Source organism: Oncorhynchus masou, chromosome 18, assembly GCF_036934945.1.
Source record: "Oncorhynchus masou masou isolate Uvic2021 chromosome 18, UVic_Omas_1.1, whole genome shotgun sequence".
In the NCBI taxonomy this organism is placed as follows: Eukaryota; Metazoa; Chordata; class Actinopteri; order Salmoniformes; family Salmonidae; genus Oncorhynchus; species Oncorhynchus masou.
This window is the reverse complement of record NC_088229.1, coordinates 21,507,697-21,531,003: the sequence shown is the minus strand read 5'-3', so window position 1 is coordinate 21,531,003 and position 23,307 is coordinate 21,507,697. Positions and strand designations below refer to the sequence as shown.

The window sequence follows — 23,307 nt, the reverse complement described above, 5'->3', positions numbered from 1 at the left end:
TCTACTGACTCTGAAAAACACCAAAAGAAAGAAGCCCAGGGTCCCTGCTCATCTGCGTGAGCGTGCCTTAGGCATGCTGCAAGGAGACATGAGGACTGCAGATGTGGTCAGGGCAACAAATTGCAATGTCCGGACTGTGAGACGCCTGAGACAGCGCTACAGGGAGACAGGACGGACAGCTGATCGTCCTCGCAGTGGCAGACCACGTGTAACAACACCTGCACAGGATCGGTACATCCGAACATCACACCTGCGGGACAGGTACAAGATGGCAACAACATCTGCCCGAGTTACACCAGGAACGCACAATCCCTCCATCAGTGCTCAGACTGTCCACAATAGGCTGAGAGAGGCTGGACTGAGGGCTTGTAGGCCTGTTGTAAGGCAGGTCTTCACCAGACATCACCGGCAACAATGTCACCTATGGGCACAAACCCACCATCGCTGGACCAGACAGGACTGGCAAAAAGTGCTCTTCACTGACGAGTCGTGGTTTTGTTTCACCAAGGGGTGATGGTTGGATTCGCGTTTATCAGACTGTCCGCAATAGGCTGAGAGAGGCTGGACTGAGGGCTTGTAGGCCTGTTGTAAGGCAGGTCTTCACCAGACATCACCGGCAACAATGTCACCTATGGGCACAAACCCACCATCGCTGGACCAGACAGGACTGGCAAAAAGTGCTCTTTACTGACGAGTCGCGGTTTTGTTTCACCAGGGGTGATGGTTGGATTCGCGTTTATCATCGAAGGAATGAGCGTTACACCGAGGCCTGTACTCTGGAGCAGGATCGATTTGGAGGTGGAGGGTCCGTCATGGTCTGGGGCGGTGTGTCACAGCATCATCGGACTGAGCTTGTTGTCATTGCAGGCAATCACAACGCTGTGCGTTGCAGGGAAGACATCCTCCTCCCTCATGTGGCACCCTTCCTGCAGGCTAATCCTGCTCGTTCTGTGAATGATTTCCTGCAAGACAGGAATGTCAGTGTTTTGCCATGGCCAGTGAAGAGCCCGGATCTCAATCCCATTGAGCACATCTGGGATCTGTTGAATCGGAGGGTGAGGGCTAGGGCCACTCCCCCCAGAAATGTCCGGGAACGTGCAGGTGCCTTGGTGGAAGAGTGGGGTAACATCTCACTGCAAGAACTGGCAAATCTGGTGCAGTCCATGAGGAGGAGATGCACTGCAATACTTAATGCAGCTGGTGGCCACACCAGATACTGACTGTTACACCAGATACAGACCCCCCCCTGCTCAGGGACACATTATTCCATTTCTGTTAGTCACATGTCTGTGGAACTTGTTCAGTTTATGTCTCAGTTGTTGAATCTTGTTATGTTCATACAAGTATTTACACATGTTAAGTTGGCTGAAAATAAACGCAGTTGACAGTGATGACGTTTCTTTTTTTGCTGAGTTTATTTCTATGATTTTACCCATTAAAATGGGGGAAGAATTTAGGCAATTTTCCCTCTAATTGTGCTGTGCACATTGTTAAAATAGTGCTACCATCCTACAGATTTCTCTGTAATAGTTTTGTGCTCATTTCTCATCACTACCTTTGGATTCAAGATAGGGGTTTGACCCAGCAAAGGACTTTCTCTTCAGCCCGTTAACCACTGACCAACCCTTTTGCCCTAGGCTCTGAAAGGCAGGAAGTTATGACTGTAATGTAGACAGTATGTGTGAGTGAGCATGAGAGGGGCTCAACCAGCTCTTCCCAACCCTGGTCTTCTTTTTGCTGGGAAGGAGGTAAGAGGTCAGATAGGTCACAGCCTTAAAGCCCAGTGACATACATCTCCATGCCATCGTTGAAGGTGAAGATGGTAGTGGTGCTGGAGTTGGCAGTTCCGCCCTGCTTCAGTTCCCCAATGCTCTCGTACAGGTTCTCCCCAGGCAGCAGCAGGGCTTTGGCTGGAAGGTGCTGTAACTTGGGGGTCTGCTGTGTGGGCGGCGGCGGGGGAGGCTGCTGCTGCTGCAAGGGCTGATGGGATTTCTTCCTCCTGGGCCTGAGTGTGGCGCAGGTGTTTGGAGGCCGTTCGGTTCCTCCAACTCGCTTCCAACCACCGCCACCTTCCATAGGCTCATAAGTGGGGTCGCACTCCTCCCCCGTCTCGATGGACTCATAACAGTGGTCTTCCAGAGTGGCAGAGGCTCCTCCGACGGGTTTCCCCTCTTGCGGGGCCCAGGTCTGTGGCTTGACCACCACACTGAATCCCCCATCTCGCTCCCGGTCCCGGTCACCACGCCCCAAGGTCCGGAAGCCAATGTTTGCTGGAGGAGACCCAGGAACAGTTCTCTTCTTCTTGCCTGGTTTGCATACCTTGGAGTACATCTCTGCAACCTGTAAACCACACAGCACAGGACAACCGTCAGTACAAATCAAACTGATAAACACCATACACACATACAGTACTTTGTAATGACATACATACTCACCATAGCAGTGGAAGGCTGTATGTTCTCTCCACTGTGAGGACTCAGAGGGCCTAACGGTTTGTTTTGGAGCATGGTGATGTCATCATCCTCTGGAGGCTTCCATATGTACTGCTCTCCATTACCCATGAACACTGCCTCCTACCAGCCAATCAGAGAACAGGATGAATGGGTTGTCAACTTCACATATGATTAAGAGGAAACACAAAAATAAAACAATGCTTTTGTATAATACTTGGTGGACTGTAATGAAAAGTAATGTTTCAGGCTTACTGTTCAAAATCCCTTTTTGCTCCTCTCTGCTAAGGAGTATACAAGTCAGTCCATTAAACCTCTACGGGATTGGTGTCCCTAAACCGGGACGGTTTTGCTTACGTACGCTAATGTGACTAGAATGACGTTGTAAGTAAAAGCCAACTTTCCAGGACATAGACATGTCTTATATCGGCAGAAAGCTTAAATTATTGTTAGTCAAACTGCAGTGTCCAATTTACCAGTGGTGGAAAAAGTACCTAATTGTCATACTTGAGTAAAAGTAAAGATACCTCAATAGAAAATGACTCAAGTAAGAGTATAAGTCACCCAGTAAAATTATATTTGAGTAAAAGTATTTGGTTTAAAATATACTTAAGTATAAAAAGTAAATGTAACTGCTAAAATATACTTAAGTATCAAGAGTAAAATTATAAATCATTTTAAATGCATTATATCAAGCAAAGTAGACAGCATCATTTAGGACAGCCATGAGCACACTCCAACATTCAGACATAATTTACAAACGAAGCATGTGCGTTTAGTGAGTCCGCCAGATCAGAGACAGTAGGGATGACCAGGGATCTTCTGTTGATAAGTGCGTGATTTTGACAATTTTTCTGTCCTTCTAAGATTTCAAAATGTAACGAGTACTTTTGGGTGTCACGGAAAATGTATGGAGTAAAAAGTACAATATTTTCTTAAGGAATGTAGTAAAAGTAAAAGTTGTCAAATATATCAATAGTAAAGTAAAGTACAGATACCCCAAAAAAATACTTAAGTAGTACTTTAAAGTATTTTTACTAAAGTACTTTACACCAGTGCAATTTACAATAGCTATTACAGTGAAAAAATACAATGCTTTTGTTTGAGGAGAGTGCACAACAACAAAACACTTTTATCACAGCTGATTTGATACATTCACCTCTGAAGGTAAATAATGTACTTACATTCATTAATCTTGCTTGGATGTGTCATCCTGAGAGTCCCAGAGATTTAATGTACCATAGTTTAGTTTGATAAAATCTATTTTTATATTCAAATGGTGTCTCTTCAGCTTTAATTTCTTTCATCACATTCCCAGTGGGTCAGAAGTTTACATACACTCAGTTAGTATTTGGTAGCATTGCCTTTAAATTGTTGAACTTAGGTCACGTTTCAGGTAGCCTTCCACAAGCTTCCCACAATAAGCTGGGTGAATTTTGGCGCATTCCTCCTGACAGAGCTGGTGTAACTGAGTCAGGTTTGTAGGCCTCCTTGCTTGCACACGATTTTTCAGTTCTGCCCACAAATTTTGTATAGGATTGAGGTCAGGGCTTTGTGATGGCCACTCAAATACTTTGACGTTTTTGTCCTTAACTTTGGAAGTATGCTTGGGGTCATTGTCCATTTGGAAGACCCATTGGCGACCAACTTCCTGACTGATGTCTTGAGATGTCGCTTCAATATATCCACATAATTTTCCTTCCTCGTGATGCCATTTTGTGAAGTGCACCAGTCCCTCCAGCAGCAAAGCACCCCCACAACATGATGCTGCCACCCCCGTACTTCACAGTTGGGATGGTGTTCTTCGGCTTGCAAGAATCCCCTTTTTTCCTCCAAACATAACGATGGTCATTATGGCCAAAAAGTTATACTTTTGTTTCATCAGACAAGAGGACATTTCTCCAAAAAGAACAATCTTTGTCCCCATGTGCAGTTGTAAACCGTAGTCTGGCTTTTTTATGGCAGTTTTGGAGCAGTGGCTTCTTCCTTGCTGAGCGACCTTTCAGGTTATGTCTATATAGGACTCGTTTTACTGTGGATATAGATACTTTTGTACCCGTTTCCTCCAGCATCTTCACAAGATCCTTTGCTGTTGTTCTGGGATTGATTTGCACTGTTTGCACCAAAGTATGTTCATCTCTAGGAGACAGAATGCATCTCCTTCCTGAGCACTATGACAGCTGCGTGGTCCCATGGTGTTTATACTTGCGTACTATTGTTTGTACAGATGAATGTGGTACCTTCAGACGTTTGGAAATTGCTCCCAATGATGAACCAGACTTGTGGAGGTATAAATTTTTTTCTGTGGTCTTGTCTGATTTCTTTTGATTTTCCCATGATGTCAAGCAAAGAGGGACTGAGTTTGAAGGTAGGCTTTGAAATACATCCACAGGTACACCTCCAATTGACTCAAATGATGTCAATTATCCTATCAGAAGCTTCTAAAGCCATGACATAATTTCCTGTAATTTTCCAAGCTGTCTAAAGGCACAGTCAATTTAGTGTATGTAAACTTTGACCCACTGGAATTGTGACAGTGAAATAATCTGTCTGTAAACAATTGTTGGAAAAATGACTTGTGTCATGCACAAAGTAGATGTCCTAACTGACTTTCCCAGAACTATAGTTTGTTAACAAGAAATTTGTGGAGTGGTTGAAACACTTAGGTTGGAGTCATTAAAACTAGTTTATGTAAACTTCAACTGTAGATGTGTGAAGGTTAGTGTTTTCTCTGTAGGGAAGGTAATTATCCATCATGTTTGACATTCCTGGATGTGTGTAAACTTAACATTTTTATTATCATAGCATTTTTGTATGTTCTCTGTAGTTATGTACTTGAAAATGTATGAATTGACCAATTCGGGCACATTTGGGCAAACTCCTGGCAAACCTGATAAAATATATAGTGTAGTAATGTAATGCTTCACTGGATCAGTCTGAAACTTTGCACACACACTGCTGTCATCTGGTAGCCAATATCTAAATTACACAAACTCCTATCTGGATATATAGCCTTTCTCTTGAATTTCAAAGATGATGAAGATTTTTTTAAATAGAAAACGCATATTTTTGTGTTCGTATTATCTTTTACCAAATCTAATGTGTTATATTATCCTACATTCATTTCACATTTCCACAAACTTCAAAGTGTTTCCTTTCAAAAGGTATCAAGAATATCATATCCTTGCTTCAGGTCTATAACTACAGGCAGTTATATTTGGGTATGTCATTTTAGGCGGAAATTGAAAAAAAAGGGTCCGATCCTTAAGAGGTTTTAAAATGGGCCTTGAGAGAGGAAATGTGTGCAAACAGACATATAAATGCATTTCATTTGGCTCTAAACATTACAATTAAATGTGTAGCTCTTAACAGAATTGCTTGAGCTACAAAGAGGCATCAGGAGAAATCGACTTTCAATGCTCTATATACAAAACACATAAACACACACAAATACAATCTTTAGTAATACATGTAGGGAACTGCAAAGACACGTACAAATAGGCAGAAAAATGCAATGAAATCTGAACACATTGCCTTCGTCACAAGGTCTGACTTTGGCAAGGACTTCCTACATGAACAAACTTTATCTTTATCATTCTGTACCATCAGCCATTTCTCTACCAACCTTGGGGAAGGTGGGCAGCTTGAAAGCATCCACATTTTTCCGGGGCATCTTCATGCTGTGAGGGTGTGGCGGAGGCGGGGCAGGGTGTGATGGTGGAGCGTGGCGGGGAGGTGGCAACGGTGCCTCCCCCATATCGGTCCCGCTGTCTCTCTTCTGGGGGACAGCCTTGTCCACCTTCCGGAGCTTCCGGACGCAGGCGTACTCTGCAGTCGTCTCCGGGGGTTGTGGATGAGCCATAGCCTGGGGCATGGGCTCAGGCTCGGGGAGTGGTTCATTCAACCCATCCCCGTCTAGATCAGGGGGGGCAGGGGTGTTGGCTGGGACGGCCGGAGGGGCTGGGGTGTCGGTCTCTCCGGCCCTGCCCACTATGGCGTAGAGGTTGTTATCAGGGCCACGCTTCGGGGAGGAGCGTTGACCTACCTCAGAGTAGGTGTGCTCCCCGTCCTCTCCGGTGCCAGAGGGGATCTGGGGTAGCGTCCTTCCCCCTGACCGGAGGTCAGAGTTGGACCGGCGGCTGGGCAGGAGGTCCATGCTAGACGGACGGTTCTTTTTAGATGACTCTGCAGGACACATGGAAACCAGAAAGGTTGGCATTCTTTCACCTACAGTATATGAAAAAAGCCTTGTAAAAGTGGTAAGGATCAGTGTTTGTTATGTGGTGAATATTTCTACAAACTGAGCTGAACAGTGACACTCTTATGCCTAAGAGTTTTACTCACTTTTGCCATTGCAGTTTAGCTTGTTCATCTCACCGTCCGACTTGCTGATGGAACGCAGCTTTGACTGCCTGAGTATACTCTAACAACACATAAACAGACAAATGTTTTTATCAATTGCTTGTGAATGCTAAATGTATCCATGTTTTACCTAAAGTGTTAAATGTGGTTATTGGAGTGATCTCTACGACTCACCATGTCCATCAACCTGTGTTTCCCACTTTCACTGGAGACATTATGAGTCTTTCCCTTCCTATATTAAACACAACAATTAATGTATTATAAACATGCAAACAGCTGTGTCCGTGCGTGTGTACGTGCATTTGTACGTGTGTACGTGCATTCGTACAGGTGTTACGGACGTCACTCTGCTTGCTAAGCGAGTACCACTTCCTCCTGATTTGGCTCACAACGAGAGGCTCGAACCCAGGACCTCTGCCTTGCTAGCACACGTAACCACCCTCCTTGACAACGTACCGACCATTTAAACTATCAAAAGATATCTAATTCGATAGCTCCATCGGCAAAATTACAAACTAGCTGTGGAGTGAGTTTACAGTATGTTCTTAACTCTGTTCCTCATAAATGTGTGTATATCCATGTGTGCACATGGTCATGCACATTAACTCATCTCACCTCTGGCAGCCCACACAGAGCACCACGATGAGGATGGTGACGATGAAGGCTGAGGCAGCAGCGATGGCACCCAGCAGCAGGACCTTGCCGTAGGTAGGAGACGTGAAGTTCAGCCCGTCCTGCATGGAGGCCATGTGGGAGCGCTGGCGCTCTCTCTCTCACAACCACACACTCACCACACACATGCAGACCACAACCTCCCTGGGATCTGCCGAGATGGAGAAGGAGAGGAAAGAGATGGGTTGTTTGTCATACAGATCAGCTGGTCTTATTTAAGAACACAGAATTACAATGGGGATTGGGGCAAACATATCCTTCAAATAAATGGAGAACATGTTATGACACACAACAGTTGCTTCTATTGCTCTAGTTGCACCAATAACAAACAAAAGGAAGACAGGAATATACAAAAAGGTCAACCATAGCATTTCTGCCACTCATATTCTTTGTCCTTCTCTTTCTGTCTCTCTTCCCCTCCATTGACTGTCATTTACCCTCTGGCCTCTTTATCTGCATTTGGGCTTGTTAAGGATTTGTGCCATTTTTTTCTCTTTGCTTTCTGACAGATCTAAAAACATCAGGTCGCTAACCTGTAGTGTCCAAAGAGCCCATAGTCCTAGATGAATATCAGTCCCAGCAATGGAGTTGATATCCAGATTCAAATTTGTGCTGGACTTATGTCCTTGAAACGAACACAGTGTAGTCTAAACCATACACTTAGTCTTCAGTCTACACAGGGACCATCCTTACCAGGACCTTTCCTCCACACACAGATATCAATCATCCTTGAGACACCAGTTGAAGATATTCTGATATATTTGTTTGTTTAAGTGTAATATAATTCTTCACCTCTGTAATTATCATAGTTTTCCAAAGTTTTTAATCATTTATTCAAAACACTGTAAATATTGCAGAGTCAATGAGTCACAGCGAAGATAAAATTACTGCAATACAGACAGACACAGGAACAGAGAGAGGAGGCCCACATTGTTATCTTATTCCAAAACCAAAGAGAAGACAGAGAACAGAGGAAACAATATTTTCTTTGATTTTTTTTTGGTCCTCCAAGCTTTTTCCTCTCTCAGTGAAAGAGATGTTTTAGGTAGGCAGTTTGGTTCAAGCAATGAGGACAAGTTCTTATCAGGATTGTTTAATGATGCCCTCCAAATCTCCAAGGGACATCAGATATGCAGATGTGTTTCTGATATAACTGCCCTGGGACACTCTTCAAGGTTTACTAATGAATAACTTATTGAACTACACATTTACAGAAGCAAAAATATTCACCACCAATGGTTTGAACCAGCAACCATCAAGGTACTAGCCTATTTTGAAACAGGTTCCCAAACCTCTTCTCGCATATATATTAATTGGAGAATATACTGTAACGCTCTTCAAATGATGGGATTCATATGACTTATCCCACTCTGGTCTACAGTAGAGTCTAAAGTCTCTATACCCTCAACCTTCATGACTTCCCCAGAGCATATCATAGCCTCTTGTTGACCAACAGTTGAGGCTGAGTAGGTACGGACTCAATTAGTACATGGAAGGAAAGAGGCGGGGTGTGAGAGAGGATCAACTTTGCCTCTGCATGTGGCTATTGGGACATCTGTGCTTCTGAATATATGAATACAAACTATGGAGTGCCATAACATGGCATGAAAAACATTTGACATTTAAATCCTCAGGACACACATCATGCTGAGGTACAGTATATTATGCCTTGCTGTCCTTGTTAACAGTACAACATTGTTTTAGGCCCCACTCCCCTCATCTCCTCTCGAACACTGATTCAGACCAGCTGCTAGATAATTAGTAGGAACAGTATGTCCAGTGTCACAGGTGCTTTTCCCCTCTTCAATTAACTCCTACTAGGTTACTCCTATTTCCTTCTCTCTCTCTCCCTCACACACACAAACACACCATTTTCTCCCCTCTCTGTCTGGCATCCCTATCTCTCAACCATCTCTTCAATTTGACATAATAGTAAATTGTCTCCTACAAACAGATAGCTCTGCACTGAATCCTGTTCCAGTATAGAGGAAACAGGTGGGGAGGTGTGTGGGGGGTTCCCAACATGTGGAAATTCCCAACATATGGAAATTCCTGACAGGGAATATCACCACCAACAGACACTGTATGCATTATTCTGCCAAGTGTTGATACTGTATCTTTGAAGCATTTATCTGATATCCTCTTTGGGATTGGGAGTAGATAATCAGTGGAATGCACACACTTTGTTTCCATGTTATCCAGAAGAGTGTCAATGGTGGTTAGATCAATTCAGTGGCTATGGGACCAATGAGCCAATTTGGTATGCACTAACATGGTTAGTATTGTAGCACATTAGCATACTAGTGTGGGGATCCAAAATGGCTGAAACAGCTCAGTTAAATTAGCTTTAGCCTTACCATTGCAGTGTGTTGTGATGGTGGTCTGTACAGTGCTATTAGGGCACATGTCAACATTGCAAATTATATGGGAGACAAAGTTCTGATTCCTCCAAAAATATGGTTTCATCCAAACCGTCTTCAGCTTTCTCACAAGAACGACACAGAGTGCTTTCAACAGAGCCCAAACGCTGGCAATTAAATCCCTGGTTGATATATGTTAATATAATTTATTAATAAAATATATTTTGCCACACTAGAGCAACTGTCAACCCCTACATACAGCTCTTTTGGCAATGACTGTCCAATACATTGAGGCAGGAAACATGCTTTATCACACTTCTGTGTTACCTTACTACTTAATGGACGTACTTATATATTTTATACTGTGTGTAAAACGTGTCCTAAAAATGTTAAAGGCAGGAGGTGAAAAGACCTGTAACATTATAAAATGTAAAACATTTCTCACCAGAATTCAACTGTCAACACTCTCCCCAGAGTTCACCCAGAATATGCATTTTGTAACACTCTCACCAGAATATCCTGAAACACCCAAATGGATCCACAATGAGATTCTATTCATTCACAATTCTGACAGATTCCAGTGTAACTACACCTAAATCACATTGAGAACAGACCACAGATGTAGAGAGCAAGAGCAAGGCAAGAGGAAGAGAGGAAGCAGAGTAGGGCTGGGAGGAAGGTGAGGAAGAAAAAGAGAGGCCATCAGCATGTGCGTGGGAGTTCCGTGGCAGGTGCTTGAAGGAGCTGAAAAGCTGATGATGAGAAGAGGCTGTCATTTCCAGTCTCTCTCTCTCTTTGCGTTTCCCCTAGGTTCTTAGGCAGAATGACGCCTCAGCACTGCAGTGTAATCTCTGGCCCTCGAGCTCTTTCTCTAAACGAACCAATTGGACGTTGCGCTCCGAGCAAAGCAGTCAAATGGCCCTCAACCAGAGGCTCCTCTGCTAAACAAAGACCCTCTCCCCAGCCAGATAAAATCCCCTCATCCTATGGCACTCTACTACGCATTTAAACCGCTAACTGTAAATGCTCAATCTTCTTCTAATCTGGTCCTTCCCCATATCCCTCACTCTAGACATCCCCTTGTGCTGCCCTACCTGCCTGGGTGTAAGTGTTGTGACTGGCCATGATGTCGGGGTATCAGTGAGCTAAGGTGAGGACATATGTTATGGGTCCTTGAGAAGCAAGTTTTAGAGTATTTTGACACACCTCTTTATGCCTACATTATGTATTTATGCATGCATCTCCATGCTCATCTGTTTTGTGACGGGATCTGGGGGGTTTAAGATACTGGGATTGAAATCTTTAAAAATGTGGCTGTGCTTGTTAACCTACCATCAGCCCTTAAGCATCATATGCACTAAAGATTAGCCCCTCATGGCTGATTGCAAAGGGCCCACTCTACAAAACAAAACCAAAGTCACTAATAAATATTTTTCTAACAATACAATACAACAGCAACTGAATAATTTTTTTATTATTTGACATAGAAACACTCATGTATTCACCAGATCCTTTTTATCCTAGTAAGAGACTCACATTCTGTGATTTGCTTGTTATAGCCAAGAAGGAGACGGAGGAGGGAGGGAGGGAGGGAGGGAGGGAGGGAGGGAGGGAGGGAGGGAGGGAGGGAGGGAGGGAGGGAGGGAGGGGGAGGGAGGGAGGGAGGGAGGGAGGGAGGGAGGGAGGGAGGGAGGGAGGGAGGGAGGGAGGGAGGGAGGGAGGGAATGCAGAAGTCAGTGAAAGAAACAAAAAAATGGTTGGGAGAAGCACGTAACTGGAACATCCTTCATAAACCCCAGGCCCACACAAACAGATCTTCCTCTGCCTCAAATCTAGGGCTCCAGTAATTAAAACATGTCAGCACTCCCTCTCTCCACCTCTCTCTGGGTGATTTCTATGCTATCAGTTGAACACAGGGAAATAAATTATTACAGGATGTTCCTTTAGTTTAAAACGAATATGAAAGACCAACCGAAGCATGCAATGCTCCAGTAATATAATCCATAGACAAATAGAGGAGTAACAGCAACACCTTAGAGTTGGTAGGCTAGGGTTACCCTAAGGAGTATACACACAAAGAGAATACATGTATCAAAAAAGAGACCTTTGTAAAATCATTCTGGGGGTTCCAAGTCAATTGTGTGGTCTCCAAAATACTGCTAATGGCAGTTCTGACACTTCTTTCAGGTGTCAAGAACAGTGAGTGGACAGAGGTAATTGTGTTAAGTGGCTAAACGTCTGTGCATCCAACTGGGAATGTTTCTGGAAACTTTAGGTAGCCTAAAGTTCCAGTAGAATTCCCATTGATCAGCCTTATTGTTTACCAATACAGTCAATCAATACACAAAAACATGATCACATGATGAATGTCCCCTAGAGACATAGTATGATGCCAAATTAAGGCATTTTACTGGTGGTCAGTAATCTGCTTATCCATCACAACATCAAAACCTTTCACACACACACACACACACACACACACACACACACACACACACACACACACACACACACACACACACACACACTCTCATATGCCAACAGATTTCACTTCATTGTCTCTATTCTCTATGTCCTGAACTGTCCCTGGCCACAGCAAGCAAAGCAGCTCATCTGCTTCAATGCTGATCAATCAATTGGGAGAGAGCAGACCCACCTTATATCTGAGTCATTCCAGTCACACACACACACCACAGAGCACAATTACCCACAATTCAAAACCCATGGGTCTGTGTGTGTGCATGTGTGAGAGAAAGAAAGAGATGTATGATCCTGTGATGATGTGAAAGAGGTAAAATAATTGCTTGCAATAACGATGAACCATTTTAGCCCTGAGTGAGGGAGAATATTGTCTCTGAGACCATTCTCAGTTGCATGTTTTCACACTTGCATATGTGTGAGTATTGGGTGCCATAAAGACTTCATAGGCTACAGGAAGCTGCTCATATACTGGCCCTGTGGTTCTTCTCCCCTTCCATGGCTCTGAACTCCAACTGAGATGAATTTGTCTACACCTTATACAGCTGACAAAAGCAAATCCCAAACCACATTTCTCCTTTGATACATTTGATCCTGTAGCAGGCTCAGACATATGTATTCTCCACAAGTAAGCAACACACGTAGGCTACACGCGCGTGCGTATAGAGAGAAGGGTGTTAAACGCTTCCGAACCATCAGTCCAGTAGTCTGCTATGTGCCCGTATAATGATTCGCGCCCTTGCCTGCACCAACCACAACACTCTCATAGGCTGGGTTTTAACATCGAGAACCCCGACAGCTCAAACTGCGGTGGTTCCGGAGACAACAGGTTAGAGCCCAAACACCGAGCAGGCATGGCACACCATGACACTGGCCATGACAGAGAAGACGGTGTGAACAGATAGATCACGCAAGGCGAATTTAGCAGTGCCAAGGCATTTGTCAAAGAAAGCCACCCCCAAAAAGGTTCAAATCGATGCAGTGGTGTGTGTGTGGTTTCATTCACTGTCTGACTAAACTTGGGGATCTCTATTCGTTTACCCCTTAGTCTATGGTTCCCTCCATAATTAAATAATTTAAAAAAAAACATGTCAAGATCAAAGTGAAAATGAACGCACAACGCCGGTGTTGCTTGGTCCCTAAGGTCAGCATTTTGCAACTCACACCACAAAGACATGCCCCCATTACCCCTTTTTGAAGGGGGGGGGGGGCAGAAAACAGTCATTGTATCAATCTAATGTTAATTATCTTTCATGATTCACAGAGGCCTCTTGAATGCTAAGCATACGACATCGACGTGGGCTACACATAAACGTTTACATATTGCTCGCATCCAGGTTATCTGATAAATCGGTTAATTAGACATCGAATCACAAAAGCCAAGCAGTGCAGTGACATTGTGGCTGTTGCACACGTGTCTGCTGTACTGTATGTAGGACCACTAGAAATTATGGTAACGGAGCCTGTGAACAACACAAAGGAAAAAATCGCACAATGCTATGTATAAAGCTGACCAATCAATGATCAAATGGCAAAATGTGAAAAGGCTAATCAAATGTATGTCAGCAAAAACATCTAGAATCTAATGATGTATATATATGAGAATTTCTCACATGCTGACAGACATGCTTAAGGCAGAGCATTGTGCCAGGAGCTAATCTCATACTCACTCAGCTCAGCGATTCGGGATGCGCGACGGCGCGCAGCATCCACCTTGGTCGGTTCCTTCAAATTCTGCTTCCACTCGGACCATCCACTCCCCACTAGCATAATCAATTAAAGGCGATAACCCGAGCTTCTTGTGTGTGAGAAAACATGAGCATAATGCATCATTGCGTTTGGCATTTTTTGACACCTCCGTCCACCCCCTGTGAATGCGAACCGTTTCCAAAGGGAAAAGCAAAGCAAGCAGACAGATTAACTATTGTTCACTGTATCACCTGTGTTGTATCGAACTGTCAGATTTTCCTCCACAGTTTTTCAAACCCCCTCCATCTATCTCTCTACACTCTATTCCTCGCTCAGCTCAATGTTAGAACCATGTGACGGAGAGAATTTGAGAACCCCAATTATTAGTATTTTGTTTCTATCTAGCGCCATCACTCGGACGGACCGGGAAGCGAATGAATGCAATGGAGACTGGAATAACATTTGATATCAAAGTCACAGTTGTGGACGCCTGTGCTGAAATAGATGATAATGTATAAACCAGCTGCGGAAAAAGTACCCAATTGTCATAGTTGAGTAAAAGTAAAGATGCCTTATTAGAAAATGACTCAAGTAAAAGTGAAAGTTACCCAGTAAAAGACTAAAACTATTTGGTTTTGAATATACTTAAGTATCAAAAGTAAAAGTACCAATAATTTAAAATTCCTTATATTAAGCAAACCAAACGGCTAAATGGTATTGTTTTTTAAATGTATGGATAGCCAGGGGCACACTCCAACACTCAAACATAATTTTCAAACAAAGCATTTGTGTTTAGTGAATCCGCCAGATCAGAGGCATTAGGGATGACCAGGGATGTTCTCTTGATAAGTGTGTGAATTGGACCATTTTCTGTCCCCCTAAGCATTTAAAATGTAACGAGTACTTTTGAGTGTAAGAGAAAATGTATGGAGTAAAAATTACATAATTTTCTTTAGGAATGTAGTGGAGTAAAAGTAAAAGTTTTCCAAAATATAAATAGTAAAGTAAAGTACAGATACCCCAAAAAACTACTTAAGTACTACTTTAAAGTATTTTTACTTCAGTACTTTACACCACTGATGTAGACTACTAATAAATGTGTAATACTAATGTGGTGAGTGGTATTGATTTTGAATCACCAAGGATGGCTAAAAAAGGTTGGTTGGTCAGGCTAATGTGGTATACATCACTGGATTAAAACGAATAGGCCTATTATTCCGGAGCCAATTTTACTGTCTCACAGGTCACAAGAAGCTGGAGCATAAAATAAAAGCCTTGTGAAAAAGTGTGCCCTCATCACTGTGATTCCAACCCGGCCTATTGAGTGAAGCTGTCCTTCAGCATCAACCAAACACACGCACAGTGACGTGCGCGGGTTTCCCTGTTTGGTTTATAGACTACATGAGTTTGACTTCCATTTGTAGTAGACGTCTACTTCCACGGTTCACGATGTGGGAACCAGTGGGTCCCTCTAGGCCTACGGAATGTTTGTACGTGACCACAGATGAGGGTTGCTTGAAAGTTAACAATTTGGGGGGTAAGAATGGACCAATATATGTTTGTCCTGTATTTCAGAAAATATCACGGAGACCATTTTGTCTGGGTGTACTCAACGTGTATGGCATTGTCCCTTACACCAGCACCACCACATGCTGGCGTTTTACACTAGTAGTCCCAAGCGTCCTTAGCGCCACACCTACCGGAGCATCGGAGTCGGGCTATTACTATGCCCCCTACCCTCCCCCTCGTTGTAACACAGACCTTACGTGTTTTTCATCTCGACCAGTTTTATTCCACCTCCGCAAACCACAACACGTCCCCGCACCATAGCTTGTTTGGATATAGGACTATTAAATTTGCCCCTCTGAATTTATTAAAAGTCATATTGCGGTTTTGTTTCGCGTATTTGAAACCTGTTTACGCAGAGATATAATGGGGTGCTGTTCAGGACGATGTATGCTGATCTTCTTCTGCACTCTCCAATTGGTGAGATCATTCTTCTGTGATGATGCCATCTCTACTGTTTACATACTTTAAAAACACACCTGCTACCATTGCCTTGCTTTACTTCTTCTCCTGAACGATTAATGCCACTTCCGCTGGCTGATGTTGTTGAAATTGTATACTGATATTGTTAATATTTTCAGATTGAGGAAAGGAAGTAGGCATATTTTACAATTTGAGATATAAACATTTGTACATTATAGCTAGTTCCCACGACTCACGAAACCCAAGTCAAAGAGTCTTAACATTTCCATATCCAACTAAATTGAATACAAATATGTTGTAGTAAAATTATGTAGCCTAATAGTTGGACACATAGCCTATATTTGTGTTCTGAGAAAAACATATGTAAGTTCTATTAATATAATATAAATATTACGGGTCAATCAAACATCAGTTAATATACATTTTTATCTAGCTAAGATTTTTGTATTCATGCTAATTTATTGTGTGTTTTAGAGTACACCATTTCCATGTTTTTCTTGAGTTGCCGATGGGGAAAGGGAGCCAACCCCCACTCTGTCTGAACCTCAGACTTTGTCCTTGCTCTTTCTTCCCACCCTACCCCCCTTTTGAGTGATGGAGAAGGGCGACCTCAGAGGACAGAACTCATATCCCTGCTCTTCCCCTCTCCATGCAACATGCTTTGTCCCCAGTGGCTCAGTTACCTTGACAACCCAGAGAGAGCAGTCATCATAAGGAAAAAAATATGTGCAGTGGGTGTTTTATAGGGTATGAGGAGGGGAATGTCCATTTAACAAGTCACAACACCATCATCCATCTCTCATTGATTCAGAACCAACTGTAGATTAGAATCTCTGAAGAGTCTGGACCCAGTGAGTAGATGACTTGGTAAGATGCTTTATCATGCATAATACTGTAATAGAGTTTTCCCCCACCCCCTTCTCCTTCTCCCCCTCCTGCTCTCTCCCTTTGACACACCAGATGACAGCATTGGAGAGGCAGGCTTTGGACTTCCTTGGGTACCAGTGGGCTCCCATCATGGTCAACTTCCTGCACATAATTATGGTTATCCTCTGCCTCTTTGGCACCATTCAGTACAGACCACGCTATGTTGTTCTAGTAAGTCACATCTAGGCCACACTACTTTTGTGTTAATCTGCCCCCACCTTGTAATCAACATGGATAATTCGATGAAATGTGTCAATTCTTCATAGAGACTGGAACTGTGTTGAAGGCAAAGCCATTTGTATAACTATTGTGGAATAGCGTTGGCCATTGTTTGAATTCTGTCATGTATAGTGATTTGCCTCCATATAAATAGATACACATTACAGTGCATTCGGAAAGTATTCAGTCCTTTTGATTTTTTTCCACATTTTGTTACCTTACAGGCTTATTTTAAAATGGATTCAATTGTTTTTTTCTCCCTCATCAATCTACACACAATACTCCATAATGAAAAAGCAAAAACCGTTTACAATTTTTTTGTGCTCCTTTATAAAATAAAAAACGTAAATGTCACATTTACATAAGTATTCAAACCCTTTACTCAGTACTTTGTTGAACCACACTCATGCGTTGTCTTGGCTGTGTGCTTAGTGTCGTTGTCCTGTTGGAAGGTGAACCTTCACCCCAGTCTGAGTTCCTGAGCGCTCTGGAGGAGGTTTTTATCAAGGATCTCTCTGCACTTTGCTCCTTTCATCTTTCCCTCGATCCTGACTAATCTCCCAGTCCCTGCCACTGAAAAACATCCCCACAGCATGATGCTGCCACCACCATGCTTCACCGTAGGGATGGTACCAGGTTTCCTCCAGATGTGATGCTTGGCATTCAGGCCAAAGAGTTCAATCTTGCTTTCATCAGACCAGAGAATCGTGTTTCTCATGGTCTGAGAGTCCTTTAGGTGCATTTTGTCAAAATCAAAGAGGGCTGTCAGGTGCCTTTTACTGAGGAGTGGCTTCCGTCTAGCCACTCTACCATAAAGGCCTGATTGGTGGAATGCTGCAGAGATGGTTTTCCTTCTAGAAGGTTCTCCCTCGAAACAATCCTGTCTCAGAGCTCTACAGACAATTCCTTTGACCTCATGGCTTGGTTTTTGCTGTGGCATGCACTGTCAACTGTGGGACCTTATGGGGCGGCAGGGTAGCCTAGTGGTTAGAGCGTTGGACTAGTTACCAAAAGGTTGCAAGTTCAAATCCCCGAGCTGACAAGGTACAAATCTGTCATTCTGCCCCTGAACAGGCAGTTAACCCAGTTAACCCAGTGATCCTAGGCCATCATTGAAAATAAGAATTTGTTCTTAACTGACTCACCTAGTAAAATAAAAAAATATAGACAGGTGTGTGGCTTTTCAAATCATGTACAATCAATTGAATTATCCACAGGTGGACTCCAATAAAGTTGTATAAACATCTCAAGGATGGTCAATGGCAACAGGGTGCACCTGAGCTCAATTTCAAGTCTCATAGCAAAGGTCTGAATACTTAAGTAAATAAGGAATTTCTGTTTCTAAAAACCTGTGTAGATTGACGAGGAAAAACATATTTAATCAATTTTAGAATAAGGCTGTAACGTAAAACCTCAAGGGGTCTGAATACTTTCCGAATGTACTGTATGTGTCTAAAATGCTCATCAAATATATGTTCATCCCTCAGTACCTGCTGTGGACATTACTATGGGTGGCATGGAATGTCTTTGTGAGCTGTCTGTACTTGGACCTGGGAGGACTTTCCAAGGTATTGATCACTAATATTCAGACCCACTATCAACTAGCCTAATATATTTGCCACACCTTGAATTGTGTGTTCTTTTGCATTGAATCAATCAGTCTCTTTTTTTCCAAAACAATTATATACCATAAACATGTTATCATGAACAACCCATATGCTGTGTCACTGCAGGAGAGCGACCTGCTTTCTCTGGGTGTATCATCACACCGTTCATGGTGGAAAGACAACAGTCCAGGCTGTGATGACAGGGACCTTCCTGCCACTAGATGGCAGAGTCTGGAGAGCCCAGAACTCATCTCTGCTCTGGGATGCTGGCTGGAATATCAATACATAGAGGTCCTACACTGCATTGTACAAGTCCTAATCTCTGTGAGTTCTCTCTCTCAGGAGAGGTAAAACAAAACTATATTATAAAATGTTAAACATTTCTCACCAGAATTAAACTGTCAACACTCTCCCCAGAGTACACCCAGAATATGTATTTTGTAACACTCTCACCAGAATACCCTGAAACACCCAAATGGATCCACAATGACATTCTATTCATTCACAATTTTGACTTATTCCAGTGTAACTACACCTAATTCACATTGAGAACAGACCACAGATGTAGAGAGCAAGAGCAAGGCAAGAGGAAGAGAGGAAGCAGAGTAGGGCTGGGAGGAAGGTGGGGAAGAAAAAGAGAGGCCATCAGCATGTGCGTGGGAGTTCCGTGGCAGGTGCTTGAAGGAGCTGAAAAGCTGATGATGAGAAGAGGCTGTCATTTCCGGAGCCAGGTTCCCAGAGCTGCTGCCTTGCTGTCTCTGTCTGTCTACCTCCCCACCCATTTCTCTCCCTCTCAGAAATAAATTCAGAACGTATCTATGCTGTATTCTTCATTGTAATGTAATGTTGAACTTGTGGTCTCTGTGTTTGTGCCTACAGTTCTTGGGATTTGCCTACGCCTGCTATGTGGTCAGCACCTTCACAGAGGAGGACAGCTGTACGTGAATTTTCAAAGTGCATTTTACACGTGGTCACAACAAACAAGAAAACACACAAACTAGAACAGATACTAAAGCATTAAGTCACAGGCACATAAATGTAATACTATCAATGCCTCTTTTTTCCCTTCCACCCCACTTTTTAGTTATTGTAATAATTTATACCCTTCTAATTATGAGTTGGTTCAAACTGTCTAGAGGTTAAAAGAGAAGATTCAATAGAAAAAGTACATTGACCAAGTTAGTGTTGCATCATTATATATTTATTCATATCATTATGTTAATTTTTTTTTTTTTCAGTTAATTTCATTGGTGGGGTTAATTTAACCAATAAAGCCCGAGGGGGTGAGATACAGTGCCTTGCGAAAGTATTCGGCCCCTTGAACTTTGCGACCTTTTGCCACATTTCAGGCTTCAAACATAAAGATATAAAACTGTATTTTTTTGTGAAGAATCAACAACAAGTGGGACACAATCATGAAGTGGAACGACATTTATTGGATATTTAAAACTTTTTTAACAAATCAAAAACTGAAAAGATGGGCGTGCAAAATTATTCGGCCCCTTTACTTTCAGTGCAGCAAACTCTCTCCAGAAGTTCAGTGAGGATCTCTGAATGATCCAATGTTGACCTAAATGACTAATGATGATAAATACAATCCACCTGTGTGTAATCAAGTGTCCGTATAAATGCACCTGCACCGTGATAGTCTCAGATGTCCGTTAAAAGTGCAGAGAGCATCATGAAGAACAAGGAACACACCAGGCAGGTCCGAGATACTGTTGTGAAGAAGTTTAAAGCCGGATTTGGATACAAAAAGATTTTTTAAACATCCCAAGGAGCACTGTGCAAGCTATAATATTGAAATGGAAGGAGTATCAGACCACTGCAAATCTACCAAGACCTGGCCGTCCCTCTAAACCTTCAGCTCATACAAGGAGAAGACTGATCAGAGATGCAGCCAAGAGGCCCATGATCACTCTGGATGAACTGCAGAGATCTACAGCTGAGGTGGGAGACTCTGTCCATAGGACAACAATCAGTTGTATATTGCACAAATCTGGCCTTTATGGAAGTGGCAAGAAGAAAGCCATTTATTAAAGATATCCATAAAAAGTGTTGTTTAAAGTTTGCCACAAGCCACCTGGGAGACACACCAAACATGTGGAAGAAGGTGCTCTGGTCAGATGAAACCAAAATTGAACTTTTTGGCAACAATGCAAAACATTATGTTTGGCGTAAAAGCAACACAGCTCATCACCCTGAACACACCATACCCACTGTCAAACATGGTGGTGGCTGCATCATGGTTTGGGCCTGCTTTTCTTCAGCAGGGACAGGGAAGATGGTTAAAATTGATGGGAAGATGGATGGAGCCAAATACAGGACCATTCTGAAAGAAAACCTGATGGAGTCTGCAAAAGACCTGAGACTGGGACGGAGATTTGTCTTCCAACAAGACAATGATCCAAAACATAAAGCAAAATCTACAATGGAATGGTTCAAAAATAAACATATCCAGGTGTTAGAATGGCCAAGTCAAAGTCCAGACCTGAATCCAATCGAGAATCTGTGGAAAGAACTGAAAACTGCTGTTCACAAATGCTCTCCATCCAACCTCACTGAGCTCGGGCTGTTTTGCAAGGAGGAATGGGAAAAAATTTCAGTCTCTCGATGTGCAAAACTGATAGAGACATACCCCAAGCGACTTACAGCTGTAATCGCAGCAAAAGGTGGCGCTACAAACTGTTAACTTAAGGGGGCTGAATAATTTTGCACGCCCAATTTTTCAGTTTTTGATTTGTTAAAAAAGTTTGAAATATCCAATAAATGTCGTTCCACTTCATGATTGTGTCCCACTTGTTGTTGATTCTTCACAAAGAATTACAGTTTTATATCTTTATGTTTGAAGCCTGAAATGGGGCAAAAGGTCGCATAGTTCAAGGGGGCCGAATACTTTCGCAAGGCACTGTATATGGCCAATATACCACGGCTAAGGCTGTTCTTAAGCACGACGCAACGTGGAGTGCCTGGATACAGCCCTTAGCCGTCGTCTATTGGCAAAATTGCTATTATAAACTGGTTACCAACGTAATTAGAGCAGTACGTCAACATTTTTGTTATACCTGTGGTATACGGTCTGATATACCATGGCTTTCAGACAATCAGCATTCAGGACTTGAACCACTCAGTTTATTATACCCATCTAAACCATCGCAGTTGTACTTATAGTGTTCAGAATTGGGCTGTATGTGCCATTACTTTCTCAGGGGGGAAAAAATCATACATATTCGGCACACACAGTGTCGTTCCAGACCATACAAACGTACGTGTGTGTCTGTGTGTGTGCGTTGGCACATATTTGATATTGTAGTACACTCTTAGAAAAAAGGGTTCCAAAAGGGTTCTTCGGCTGTCCCCATAGGATAACCTTTTTTGGGTTCCAGATAGAACCCTCTGTGGAATGGGTTCTACATTTTACCCGAAAAGGGTTCTACCTGGAACCAAAAGGGTTACTCAAAGGGTTGTCCTATGGGGACAACCGAATAACCTTTTTACCGTAGGTACTAGGTAGCACCTTCTTTTCTAAGTGTATTCAATATGTTTCTGTGTGAGACTGTGCAGTTACCTTATTATCTCGCCATCGTGTTTTGTTTCACAGACTATAAGTAAAGATTTCAAGTGGATTGAAAATGACTGACAGGCAAGGAGGGCAGAAGAGGTACAAGAGAGTGGAATATCTCCAGTCAGTGAAACAGAAGACATTCCCACAATGCTCACAAAACATCATTCCTCTGCCTACCAGCACTCTTAATACATACTAGAGTAAACCAGCATGAGTTCTCTGTTTAATGTAATGATGGTCAATACTAGCTTAATCCCAGATCTGCAAAGGTGGAAAGAGTACAGAAATATCCTACTCAAGTAGAAGCACTGTTAGTTTAATGACATTTTATTCAAGTAGATGTCAAATTACAGGTGTAAAAAAGCTACTCAAGTAAAAGAAAAAAGTAGCAAATTTAAAATAAAATAAAAATAAAAATAAAGAAGTTACTTTTCAAATAAAAACATGAACTTGATACTTAGCTAATTTCGCTAAGGTTACCTGAAAGTTGTTACACATTATCTTTTCCATGCATTACATTAAAAAGAAAGAGAGGAAATGAATGTTCAGTGCAAGGAACTAGGAACTGAATTCAGTGCAAAAAGGCACATCTGCATGTAAAAAACTAAGAATTTGTCAAAGTTATACTATTAATATTAGAAAATAAAGTAAACATTCAAAGTGTATTTATGATTTTAAAAAGCAATACAAAATAAAGTGCCTAAACAATAAAGTTGACAGACTTCAATACACTTCAGGCTCCAGAAATAAACATGTCTAATCCTACACCCATTCATTACCCCTTCGTTACTTGTTACTTGTCCATGGGACCGGGTGACATTCACTCACTCCCCCATTCACACACACTCACTCCCCCTCTTTCCACTCACTAAATCACTTGCTCACTCACTCACTAAATCACTCACACACACACACACACACACACACACACACACAAACACACACACAGACACACAGACACACACACACACACACACACACACACACAC

The 23,307-nt window shown here is 42.6% G+C and overlaps 2 protein-coding genes across 3 annotated transcripts; one reads left to right on the top strand and one right to left on the bottom strand.

Moving 5' to 3' along the window:
• Positions 1 to 1,260: 1,260 nt before the first annotated feature.
• Positions 1,261 to 14,352, bottom strand: LOC135503649 (proteoglycan 4-like). 2 transcript variants are annotated; one of them, XM_064921804.1, is made up of 7 exons: positions 13,993 to 14,352; positions 7,428 to 7,635; positions 6,987 to 7,044; positions 6,795 to 6,873; positions 6,076 to 6,635; positions 2,436 to 2,573; positions 1,261 to 2,340 (listed from the first exon to the last, which is right to left on the bottom strand). In XM_064921804.1, exons 2-7 carry the CDS (start codon positions 7,559 to 7,561, stop codon positions 1,774 to 1,776), a joined length of 1,536 nt encoding a protein of 511 aa, XP_064777876.1. In that variant the 5' UTR covers positions 7,562 to 7,635; positions 13,993 to 14,352; the 3' UTR covers positions 1,261 to 1,773. The 2 variants fall into 2 exon arrangements, with proteins under 2 accessions (XP_064777876.1, XP_064777875.1); XM_064921803.1 differs by having other exon boundaries at positions 6,496 to 6,635.
• A 1,580-nt stretch (positions 14,353 to 15,932) lies between these two features.
• On the top strand, positions 15,933 to 19,292 carry LOC135559325 (sodium/potassium-transporting ATPase subunit beta-1-interacting protein 3-like). Its single transcript, XM_064993504.1, has 5 exons — positions 15,933 to 15,997; positions 16,961 to 17,098; positions 18,634 to 18,714; positions 18,880 to 19,077; positions 19,278 to 19,292. Exons 1-5 carry the CDS (start codon positions 15,944 to 15,946, stop codon positions 19,290 to 19,292), a joined length of 486 nt encoding a protein of 161 aa, XP_064849576.1. The 5' UTR covers positions 15,933 to 15,943.
• Positions 19,293 to 23,307: the final 4,015 nt, after the last annotated feature.